General features: G+C 48.1%; 1 protein-coding gene across 6 annotated transcripts; it reads left to right on the top strand.

Annotated features, from left to right (window-relative positions):
- Window positions 1-1,880: 1,880 nt before the first annotated feature.
- On the top strand, window positions 1,881-12,049 carry VAMP1 (vesicle associated membrane protein 1). Of its 6 annotated transcripts, none has more exons than XM_054188727.1 (6): window positions 1,881-1,957; window positions 2,706-2,835; window positions 3,660-3,818; window positions 4,068-4,119; window positions 7,155-7,245; window positions 11,066-12,049. In XM_054188727.1, coding segments are annotated over exons 1-5 (393 nt in total). In that variant the 5' UTR covers window positions 1,881-1,955; the 3' UTR covers window positions 7,205-7,245; window positions 11,066-12,049. The 6 variants fall into 6 exon arrangements, with proteins under 6 accessions (XP_054044702.1, XP_054044701.1, XP_054044700.1 ...); XM_054188726.1 differs by having other exon boundaries at window positions 7,513-12,049; XM_054188725.1 differs by having other exon boundaries at window positions 7,155-12,049.
- Window positions 12,050-12,521: the final 472 nt, after the last annotated feature.

Raw genomic sequence — 12,521 nt, 5'->3', positions numbered from 1 at the left:
TTATAATTTAGGATCTGCGAAAGTAATTCAGGCATTTAATTGTTTTTAAAAACTCTAGCTTCTAGTCTTCCATAACTGTTATTGATTCCTTTATAGAAGAAGTTATGGTGAGTCAAAGTTGGCATCCCTCTAGTCCAGCATCACACAGACCATTATCTACTTCAGAAAAATCTGTAAGACGAGCAGGTATTTCCCTCTTTCTTCTCCCTTAGTTGTTAATTCAGCTGTTAGGTAACTGGGGAGTTATCTGCTGACTTGATGTATCTTGTTACAGAGCAATACTACTCTGTCTTTAATAAAAGCACTTGGTTGGAAGTGACAGGGAACAAAAAGAACTTCCTTTAGGTCTAAGCCTCAGAAAGGTGAAGCCAAAGTCTCTGTTCTAGCAGCTAAGCCCATGTTTCTCAGGAGCAAGGTGGCAAACCTGTAGTACTCCCACCAAAAGATATTGTGGATTCAGGAAACGTGCACAGATTGATGTGGAGACTGAGAAAGCACCTGGAAGAGAGCAGCTGGGGGTTACTACATACGCAGATCACAGATGTAGCAAATCTTTGGTTGAAAGTACGTCAGAAACCGGAAAAGCATCAGGGAAAAGTATCCTGTACCCTTTGTCAGCTCTTAGTCACTAAGCACCAACTTGGCAAGGGCTGTGTGGGCCAGCAGTTCCATGAGCTCCATCTTCTGCTACTTGCAGTGGTTATTGGAACGGCCCTCAAACTGCGTCAGGAAGGTCGCCAAGCTACAGGAGCTTCATCCACGACTTGTCCCTTTGCAGCTTGTCTGAAGGCACAGCTTAAAAACCTTCGGTTCCGCTGAGGCAGCTGCTGGGTTGCTCCTCAACCCTCAACAGTCCTATTGTCAAATCATCTGGGTCTAGACACAACCCCATCTTAAGTCTTTACCTTCCTCATAGCCATGGTCTTTCGGCTCTCAGGCTATAGTTTAGAAGGCGTCTATCTTGTGTTATCTACTAGTCTGTCACATTGGACGCTAAAAACTGTTATTAACGGCCTGCATTGCCTTATGGAAGGGAACTGAAGTTCAGCATAGGTGCGAACCAGTGGCTTGCCACCCTACTCACCACACCAAACGCTGTCCAGAAGAGGGACTTCTTCCAGTACCTTCCTGCATCCCTGTTTGTCCCGAGTTGGAGAATCCTCCCTTTCCGATCCATCAGGCCGCTCAGCATCCATGCAGGGGAAACCCCTCCCCACAGGCGGCAGCTCCCGGGGCTGCCGCTGGAGCCTCCCTCCCCCAGCGGAGCCTTTGGGGACCCCGTTACGCCGTGCCGTGCGCTGGGAGCGGGCCAGCAACACCATGTTTTAATGGCAGGGACGGCGGCTTCACCGGAACCGACGGAGGCGGGGGCTGCGGAGGCTCTCGGCCTATAACGCCACCAGCACTGGGCTGGGCTCCAAACCGCACGGGGCAGGTGACGCGTCCAGGCCCTGCGTGACCCGCAGGCCCGGCATCAGGCGGCAGGAAGGGCCCCGGTTGCCGCCTGGGCCCTTCGGGACCGCGGTGGAGGGCGCCCGGCCCCCTCCCCCCTCCGCTCACCCCCCCGCTACTCACCGGCCCCTCCGCAGGGGGCCGAGCGGAGGGGTGGGCGGGCTCTGCTCCCATTGGACGGCCCCAAGGGAGGGGCGGGGCTTATCCCCTCGGAAGTCCAGCGAGAGGAAGGGGGCGGGGCTCGGCTGAATCGCCCCTCTTCACAGGGCGCCTCGCTCCTCTGCGCTGATTGGCTGCGGAGGAACACACAGGCGGTGCTGATTTGCTGATCCTGGAGGGTCCTTCCTACTTCCGTTTCTGACTGGCTGCCGGCTCTAGAGGGGCGGGGCCCCGCCGCCTATAAATTGGGTGCCCCGGCAGCCGCCGTGCCGGCGCGGAGGTGAGAGGTGTTGGTGTGGGGTTGGTTGCTGTGGCGTGCCCGGGGGTCCTGGTCCGGCTCGGCAATGTGAGTGTCCGCCCGATCGTAGACAGGTTGTGGTGGGCGCGTTGCGGGGGGGTGGGTGAGAGCGAGAGGGAATGGGCCAGCGCTGATCCCGCGTCCTGGCCGGCGGCGGGGCCGAGTGGCGCATTGCAGCAGCCGCAGGCGAGGCTGCCCGCACCGCCCCCCCCCGGGCAGTCCTGCTCCCCCCGCCCAGCGCCCGTCGAGGCCCCACCGCCTGGAGAGGGGGTATGTGCGTGGGCCGTGCCCCACCGGTGGTGTGCGGGGCTCCGGGCCGCCGCGCCCCCCTCCAGCCGCCGCCAACCTGGATGGAGGCCACCGCTGCGCCCAGACGCCCAGGGGCTGCTGTCTCTATCTCCCCGCCCTGGGGAGCCCCCGCGCTGCCTCCCCGCCGGCGTGGCCCCGTCCCCCTCCCTCCTCCCGGCGCTTGCGGCACGCTGCGGGCCGCCTCCCGGTCACCTCCCCGCGGACAGGCGGCTGTCACCCACCTCCCCGGGCCCCGGGAGGCCGCAGTGCCGGGTACGGCCGCACCCGCAAGCCCCCAGCTCCGGGGCTGGCCCTCCCTGCTGCTCTCCTGGGCCTGCCATTGCTCCAGGCTCACCTGCTCCTGGGACCCGGCGAGGGTTCAGGCCCTCAGGGCTGTTGCCAGCACTGCCTCAGCCTGGGAACACCGGGGTTTGGGTGGATTTGGGGAGAGGGGAGGAGGAATGTGTGGGTTCCTCTCTCCTGAGCGGCTGTTTGTGTGTTTCCCTAGGTCTGACCCAGCTCAGCAACCTGCTCCCGGGGCCCCTGAAGGGGGAGCCCCTGGTGGGGGCCCCCCTGGGCCACCCCCCAATCTGAGCAGTAACCGCCGGCTGCAGCAGACGCAGGCCCAAGTGGAGGAGGTGAGTGGCTCTGCCAGCTGCGCCAGCATCCCAAAGGCTGCCCAGACTCTTCTCCTCCTGCTCTGCAGCAGCCGTGTTCTTGACAGGCGTCTGTCGCTGAGGGGGTGGATGTTCTTGTCATGCTAATGCCAGAAAATACTCAATACTCAAGAGTATGATGGCAGACCTCTAAAGAGGCTGGAGCAGAGATGAAATTGCTTTAAGTTTAAACACCGCTTAATTCCAGATAAGACTTCAAAGGAGCAAGGCTGTTAGATTTTTTGGTACTTTGCATCGTGCATCTGTTACGGAAATAAAGCTATACAGCATCCAGAACAACTCTTAATCCCTGCCTGCTGCTTGAAGGGAACTGTCTGTATGCAGGCTCAATGTGGGATGTGCGGGGAACCTTGCCTGACTTTCCAGGGTCAGTGTCTGTAGCATGGCTGCTGTCATGCAGTAACGACTTTATGCCTCACTGGGGCAGCAACATGTAGCTGTAAGTTATCTTTGCAGTTATTGGGGAGTGAGCATATGATTACACTTGTGAGGGGGGTGGCTTAGGCTTGCTGGTTTTGAGAGCTTTTAAAAACAGGTGATAATGTGGGGCTGAGGACCTGGTTTAAGTGTAGTTGAACTGATACTTTAACAGAGTGTCTAGGATTTTTTTTCCCCACTTCAAAGTAGGCAATGACTTGAAAGCTGTTTCATATCCCGACTTTTTTGTCTTGTTTGGGGCTTTCCCTTGTTAGTATCTCAGTGTTAGTTATTGGCCAAGTTATTTCTCTTACTTTTTTCAACTCTCTTTACCAATATAACTGCTCCTACTATTCTTCCTTCTGCAGGTGGTTGATATAATGCGTGTAAATGTAGACAAAGTGCTGGAACGAGACCAGAAACTGTCAGAGCTAGATGACCGGGCAGATGCACTTCAGGCTGGTGCCTCACAATTTGAAAGTAGCGCGGCAAAACTCAAAAGGAAGTACTGGTGGAAGAACTGCAAGGTGAGTTTTCCTAGTGCCATGATCTCCTTCATCAGAAGGAAATTGGGCTAGTCCTCTCCTGCAGGGCTTTGAGAGGATAGTTGGGGCTTAATAACTATTTCAAATGCTTAGGATTCTTTTACTGTGGAAAGACTTTGAGACCTTGGCTGTCCTACCTTCAGGGTGTGGCTTGTGTTCCCTGGCTGTCAGGGAAGATGTGAACCTGTTAATCTGTTCTGAGTATTACTCTCTGACAATCTCTCTCTCCAGATGATGATCATGATGGGAGTGATTTGTGCCATTGTGGTGGTGGTGATTGTAAGTAAGTACCAAAAAGCCCAGGATCAAAGGTGAAGAAGTACCAACTTTAGAGTACTCTAAACTCTCTTTTTGGTTTGAGATCTGGAGGGTCTTGGTTGCATAAGTGTTAACTTCAGTCCTTGGGGAAGGGAGGTGGCGGTGCTGGAACTCCCACATCTATTGTGGAAATGGTATGCTTTACATAGTAATGGAATGAATTGGGGGTGGCCATTATTGTAGAAATGGGAAATTCTGCCTGCCAGGTCAGGTAAACCTGTAAGTATGAGGGGCAATTACCCTGGTGCGGGTGGGTTGGCAAGTCCCTTCCCTGGTGGGGGATTTGGAAGTCTCTGGGGGACCTTTGGTGTAACTTGCCCTTCTGTTCTTTCCTTTTTTTTCCTATTGCTTTGTCTCCAGTCTACTTTTTTACTTGAATGTAGCTCCTTCAGTCTGCAGCCTACTGTCCCCTGTCACCTTGCCTGTCTCTTCTTGCCCCTGAATCTTTCCTTCCCTTCCACCTAGCTTCTTCATTGATTTCTTTATTGGTTTTAATTTGTCTTCTGTATAGACTCTGAAGCGCTCTATTGAACATGGTTAGACTCTTCAACAGCTGCTGCAGCTTTAGGGAGGGTCATCTGAGTTTAAAGGAAAGGGAAGTAGAGGAGGAGTGGGTAGCTAATGCTCCTGCTCTTCTGCAGGGAATTTTTGTGGCTTGTTTTTGGGTGTGAACTTGTCAAATAGTGCCTGTGTGGACTCTAGCAAAATAAGAATGCCTTAATGTAGTGCCTTTGGGGATGAAGGACTTCAGCATGGGAGATTCTTTAGTATTCTGCCTAAAAAGAGCAGCAGCATGACTTAAGCTTTTCATTGAGCTTCTGAAATAAAGGCTAGTTTGTGTTGGTCAGTGACTGTGAACCATCTGACTGAGCTAGATATAGTCATCTAGATTTCTCTAGCCATGGAGAGATGAGCACTTAAAGAAACAATTTATTCTGCCTGTCGTTATTTTCAGATGACTTGCTGTCTGAACATGGCCATTTCAGTTATTATAAAGGAGAGCCTACATGATTACCTCAGTCAAGTGCAACAGACTAAGGAGTTTTGTAACTATCTAGAAGGCATGCGTGGGAGTAAAATCTCCTGCCAGAAGGAACAAAAGAACAACAGTAAGGAGTCTGGTGGGGGGTGTCAAATATTCCTTTCATCTATGCAGACACAAGCCAGGACCTGTGGCTTTCTACTGTTTTGTAGCTTTCTGGAAGACTTTGGGGTAGTGGCAGAGTGGAAACGTTTTTCTTTTGTGTTACTGAGTTGAATGTCAAAGGACTGGGGATATTCCAGATGAGACTGAACGAGCCACACAGCTTTTTGATTATGAATACCTGTTCTGTTTCTGCTACTACAAAGTCCTAACTTGCAGCAGGAGTTAGAAAATACTTGGAATGGTTAGCTAGGGATTCAAAGGGAAATGCTGCTCTGGGCATGGGTATTACAATGTGACATCAGATGTCCCAGTTTGGCAGCGCAGATCTCTAGAGATCTTGCCTATCAAACTGAAATCCTCCTACTTGCTATGGGTTCTCTAATTTAGATCCAAGATGGTATCTGCTAAAAGTAAACTTGCAGCATGGAATGCTGTCGCTTCCTGTAAGCAATCCCCTTGTTCTCCTCCTTCAAAAATAGCAGGAGCTGTGAGTTGCTTAAGTGTGTTGACAAACCTGGGGTTAAATGAGCTGCCCTGTTCCTCAGTTTCTGCAGAGTCTTCTGAGGAAAGTGCACCTTGTCTTTTCTTACAAGCTGGGCCTGTAATCTAGACTGGAAAGAGGGCACTCCTTTAATTTAGGAAGCTCTACCTGGGTTCTAGAATACACTGGGATCTGTCTAGGCTTAAGAGGATGCGGGGAGGCAGGGGAGTGAAGTACAAAAGCTGTGAGGAGCAGAAGCTTGTTGTTTCATTGGGTGTGCCAGGGAAGCCCCTTTCCTCCTCACAGGGCATCTGGGAAGGGGCTAGGTTTTGCATGCTCACTTCCATGCCCCAGCATTTCATTTGCGCTGAGTTCATCTCCCTGCAATTCCATCCCTGTCCACCTTGGGTGAGGGCAGAGATGAAGATCTGGAGTGAAGCAGCCCTCGTCCCCTGAGCACTTCCCTAATTCCCTGTGGAACTGAGATGTGATGGACGGTCAGAAGTGCATCTACTGAAGAGGAGCCAGGGCCTGCTTGTACTACTTACTGCTATCATTTTAGGGGGTGGGCATACAAGCTTGAGGCCCCCAGACCAGCACTTCTCTTGAACTCTTCTAAACGAGCCTTTGGTGCCCCATTCTTCCTGTTCCTCTGGGGGCTGAGGTCCCCCTAGGCTGTCTCTTCCATTTCTTTCTCTTAGATGTTGTATGTTGCCTCTTCTTCTGTTCCCTTTCCCCTCCTTTGTGTCTCTATGCATGGGCAAGAAAAATCACCAAGGCCCTCTGAGTAAAAGCAAGGGACTCTGCTGTCCACAGCATTATAGCCACTCACGCACGTGCAGTTTATTTCCTTCCTCTATAAACACAACTGTAATCTCCTCTGGCATGTTATAGTAATCAGCTCATGTACTTTAAATGGTCTCTAAGAAACACAATTCACCACCTTATTGCGTCTGTCTGGTCTGTCACTGGGTGGGGAGGGGCTGGGATACCAAACTCTTGTTGGAACATCTGTTTTGGGGGGGGGGAGGGCGGGGGTGAGGCAGGACACTTCTATGCTCTACACACACCTGAAGATTCTGGCCCTCAAAGCAGTGCGTACTTTTCCATTACAATGATGGTAGTTCCAGTTGTACTGGAACCGTGTGCTGGACTGGCTCCGTGGTAAGTCTGTAACAAGATGTATGGACCAGCAGCTCTGGGGAAGAGGCTGCCCAATCCAACTCTACTTCTGTCCACCAAACGTCCAGCCACTGCATAATGCACGGGGAAGTAGTGCTCTGAATGGGAGTGTGTGTTGCTGGTAGCTCTAGTTCCTCGGGCTCTGTTGCTTTTGCATTTCAACAACTTATCCTCAGATCCTTAAACCCAGAAAACAATTCTCCATCGATGTTGGGACATGTGCTCGTGATCCAAGAGTAGGATGCTGTTCACAGTGTATCTTGGGCATGGCTGGAATAAAGGTAAGTGCCGCCTTGTTTTACTTCACTGTACACTTGAAACTCATTAAAAAGAAATGACAGAGCTTTGTCCAGTGCGGACTTATTTTAAAATGAGGTACTTGTGCCCTTATATCTGCTCCTGCTGTTACAAACTTCAGGTTGTAAAACAGTACTCTCTATGGCTTGTGGTTCCCTTACAACCAGTCTTTGTCCAGTCTTAAACATCACCAAAATCATACTAGAACAACGTGAATTTGGAGCAGTACAGCTAGGCTAATTCTTTCAAAGGTGAAAGCCTTCCTGGGGAAGGGGGATGCCTGGACTGGCTGGTGGATTAACGCAGCATGTACAGTCTAAACTTCATCACGGATCAGGCCTGCACAACCTGAATGAACTAGTCATGCTACAATTCCTGCCAAGTGTGTGTTGTAGTTCTTTAAAAGTATAATTAGAAATTCAGGTTCTGCCTTTGAACGTGGAACTCCGATATCAACTGCTTCATTCCAATACCTCCTGATCTGGTGAGGCCTTCACTCTACTGCTCTTAAATGGATGTGTTTTAAACCTTCATGTTTCTAGATGCCCTAAGCCTTGCTCTGGTTTCTTGAGGCTTCTATGTACTGATTGAAGAAGGCTGCATGCTCTCATCAGCTGAGGGGGTGTTGGTTTCTTGTCTCAGCTGGGGAGCAACCAAATGATAGTGGGGAAGACACAAAACACTCTTCTTCAGAGTAGGATTGCAGCATCAACACTTGTTCTGAAGTATCCACTGGGGTTGGAAGCCTTAACATGGCAAAGAGAGGTGATAATGGGGAAGTACAGGGGTTTTATGTTTGTTCTGACCTCTAAGCAAATAATTACTCTCCGAGAGATGTAACAGATAAGGGTATAGGTTTTACAAAATAGGCAAGTGTGCTGTGTCTGTTGGATATGTGAGTAGCCCAGTGTTTCTTCCAGGTTCCAAACAATGCTTCCTCTAGGAAGATGAAAGTGGGTGCCTTCACAATACTTCCCCTGTTTACAGGCCAAAATAAAGTTGTGCTTCAGCTGCCATACTTCTGAGAATCTTTGACCTGTTTTTCTGCTGGAGATAGCTACCCAGAACACCCTTATTTGCTCCCCAGTTTTCTGATATGAACAGCCCCATAGGATCCTTCCCTTCAGTGCATAAGCTGGCTAAATGATTCTTGCAGAGGCCAAAATGACTCTCTTTTTCCGTATTCTCTCTTGCCAGACTTCTTTTCCAAAAACACCTGTACTATTTTTTTATATAAATTTGCCATAATCTCCAGATACTAAACTCTTTTTTAGTTTATTGCCTTTAAGTATGTACTTGGAAGGGGAAGGCACTCTTCTCTCATGCTCACAAGACCCTTTTAAATATTGCACATTGGTAAGTATGAAGAACTGCAGGACTGAGCACAGCCGTCCCTCTGGTGTGTTCCTGAGTTCCGTGGTTGCTTCTGTCCTTTCACCAACAGCACTGCTGCCCTTTTCATTTCTTGATGTAGCACATCTCCACCCCTTAGATTTTTATTGAGCCTGTCCCAAGAGCCTGGTAACCCTTTCCTCAAATTCCTTCTAGGTTTGACCTCAATCTGTGCAGACAAAGCTTGCATTTTTCTGTCTGGCTTCTCTAAGCACTTCAGCAAGCAGAGTTTAGTTCTTCTAAATGTGTTGCATATTTTCTGAAGTGGTTGTTTTCTCACTCTCTGGCTTCTCTAGACACTTAATGTTGTACTTCCGTGCATTTCCTGTATTAACTTAATTCTTATGAAAAAAATAATTTTGGGATCTGTCAAATTGTGGCTGCCACACCGATAAGGAATAAGTTTTCAGCAGATGGCAGGGCCTGCCTGCCTGTGGTGCTCTGTCCTTGTGTTCCCTGCCTTCTGAACTGTCCTCTGCTTAATTTTCCTCCTTCCTAGAGTGGCTAGCCCATTCTTCCCTTTCTTCCAGTACTTTTATTCTGTTCCCCCAGTCCCACTACACTCCAAGTTTTTCTAGAAGTTCTCAGATCCTCCAAATTCATCTGATCTCACAGTTGGAGCCCTCAAACTTCAGTGTCCCGGCATTTCCCAGACTGACTGTATCCCTTTTCTCTGCTGCCACATGACTTCCAAATGCTCTTAGCCCTCAATCAACTTGCAAATGTCTGCCACCACTGTGGTCCCACAGACCCCGGGGCCCTTTATACTTTGTCTCTGTGGGTTGTTCCACATCCCAAAAGACCTCATGTCTCTTTCCTTGTATTTCAGCAGCAACAAACACTTCCACAGTTCCTCTGCTATTGTTTTTAAGCTCCTAAGCACTCATCGCTTTTCTCCCTCTGTAATTACCCCATTGTATAAACCTTCCTTTTCCTCATCCGCGTTCTTAAGCACATGGAACTACACACTTCTGTACTGCTTACTCCTGCAAACCAAACCACCTTAATACTCCAACTTACCCACAAAATTATTTCTCCCCTCGTGCACTTCCCTTCCCCCTTCAAGCACTTTTGTTCCTACTTCTCTGCCTTGCCCTTGCATGGCAGTCCAAAAAAGATGAAACTTGCTTTTCGTCAGTGTTGTATGACCTACAGTTGCTCCTTCCATGTTTTCTGTGTCCTCCAAATAACTGTGCTATGTTTCTAACATACCTATGATTACTGAGCATTTATATCGCCTGAACTTTCTCCTCATGTACAAATTCACCCCAGCTCAGACCTTTAATTTGCCTTTTGCTAACTGATGAATCTCTCTAAATGCACACTTTCTCCCCTTTTCTCTAGTATTTCATATTCTCAGTGAAACACTCAATTTTCCTCACTCTCATGCCAGGACTGGTGGACTTGCCTCTTGTTTCCAGCCAGACCTGAAACGTTTGTTGAGCTGATATTTTGTGGTCTTGTCATCCTACAAGATGTATAGGGATGTTCCTGGGAGGATCATCTGATTTCTCCCAAGAGGGCAATTTTTGCACTGATCCTTAGGGTAGGAAGGGCTAATCTTGTATAACAACTTCATATTTGTACAGGCTTTTAACTCTGGATTTACAGCTACCCAGAATGGGGCCATTACTCTGAGTTCATCAGTCAAAGCCCATTTTTTTGCATTTTAACACTTCTACAGAAGAAGGAAATAATACGGTGCGAGCTTCCCCTAGGGGAATACATCACCACCACCTACAGCTATATTTCTTTATAGCTCTTCGAAGCTATATTTCTTTATGACGTTGGAGAGAATTTAATGTTTCAAGTAGTTATGCTTCTGATTAATCTTCCTTTAGTTACCCACTTAATTATGCGTGATGCAATGGGTCACACTAATTTTATGGTTATCACAAGGTACCATGTGATGGGAAGAATCGTGTCTTACTCTTTGGATATTCTGGAAAGATCATGCTCAACATATGAATCATTGTACATTTATGATATACACAGACTGCTTTAGGTGTTGCACCCGCTTTTTCTCCTTTCTTGATTTGGAGGTGGTTTGTGAAGCAAACAGCTTTATGTGTCCAGTGTCAGGTTTTTGTTCATTCCTGTACTAGAAACTACCTAAGGCGGCAGTCTGTAGTACTGAGTTCGTGACCAAGTACTGGGCTATGGGTGCAGCATCCTAACTCCTCTATTTGCCTTTCTTTCTTGTTTTAATTGTGAGCAAAGTTACTTGTTTGTTTGTTTTAGCCACTAAACCTAGCTTTTTAACTGCCTCTTGGACAGTGTTTTTATAGAACGTGAAAGTCCTTTCATTAAGACAACTTTGAGATTTCGTTCTTTCATTACTCACCCTCTTTTACTTCATCTAAAATCGCCCATAAACACAGCAAGTGGATTTTTTTTTTTTCATGTTTGTAGAAATCCTGTTTTTTTTTCCAGTGGGGACCTCCCGGGGGAATACAAGTTCCCACACCTCCAAGTGCCTGTGGTTGCAGGCCTCTCCTTCCTGACGGGCTGCCCCCCTTGCTGAAGGACACCCCTGAATCACTTCTATTCCTAGTGGAGAGACATCATCTTCACTTTCAGACAAGCATCATCAGCTGAGCACTGGGATAAAGTTTGAAAAAAAACCCATGAATATTTGTGTAATAAAGAATATAATGTTCGTGTCCGTGAGGAAGAAGAAAATCACTCTCTGCTGGGAAGTGAAAAGTGCATATAGGTAATCAAGGCAGGAGCAGTACAGCAAGCATGTGTTTAACATCTCAAAGGGAAGAATTAGGCAACAGTTTATATACTGTGGTAAAATTCTCCATTTTCCCAAGGGCAGTGTATCTACCTTAATTTTTAAAATATCTGAAGTTTTTCTTTTGTTATGATTAACTAGTTCTTAAATTCAAAAGAGACTGTTTGCAGTGTGATTTGGTACATGGTACCACAAGTCTTTGCCTAAACTACATGCTTAAATTCTGGTATCTGTGTTTGTTTCTGGTCAAGTGGATAATCCTGTTTGTTAAGGACATCACCCTTGCTCTCTTGATACCACACAAAGTGCTGTGTAAACACCATTGCAGCAGAAGTCTGAGTATTTGTAAAAAAAATAGAATGGCAAACTTACTGCAAGAAATAAGATGTGTGCTCTTATGTGAAGATCCCCAATTAGTTCCCGAGAAGAGGACTATCTTTGTCCTGGCCTTGATTTGCCTACACAGTCCATTCCAATAGGCTAAAGCTTTCTCTGAAAGGATCTTCGATTAAAGCCTGCAGCGCTTCTCCTGTGCTTCACAATCCTCAGCAGAGCCTCTCTGGGTGAATCAGAGAAGGGATGAGTGGGGCAGAGCAGGCACTGCGTGACCTGTGCTATTCTGAGCCTCTTTTGCAGGATCTCATGGCAGCAGAGATAACGTTCGGGATGTTTTTGAGGGTGCACTTTGTTTCCATAGCTCCTATGTAGAGATCAGTTTATCCCGAATGCTCTGGTCAAATAGCTGCGCATATGTGTGTATGGTATATCACAAGGAAGGAGACTTCTATACAGCTAAGATCTACCAGTGCCACATAGGCAGCTTAAAAAGGGAGATCTTATTATGCCAGGGATGTTTTGTCCCAACCTAAGAGTGGCAGAAAGTGTCAACCACCTCCTCAGAGTATTGTCCATGACATACATTGAGATTATGTCAGTGGCTCTACAAGTAGCCTCTCCCCTTCTGCGAGGGGAGGGTGGGTGGCTTAGTCTTCGGATCAAAGCTGGTACATTAAGAACTAGGAAAGAGCAACCACTTCCCAACCTTAGGGAAAGCTTAACAAACTCAGCCTGTGGAGAGACTTGTACCCCAGCTGAGATGTCATTCCTGTCCCTTGTCATACCACAGAG

The sequence above is a fragment of the Rissa tridactyla genome, chromosome 1 (genome assembly GCF_028500815.1).
Source record: "Rissa tridactyla isolate bRisTri1 chromosome 1, bRisTri1.patW.cur.20221130, whole genome shotgun sequence".
Lineage (NCBI taxonomy): Eukaryota > Metazoa > Chordata > Aves > Charadriiformes > Laridae > Rissa > Rissa tridactyla.
The sequence above is the reverse complement of the archived record's forward strand: the minus strand, read 5'-3'. Positions and strand labels throughout refer to the sequence as shown.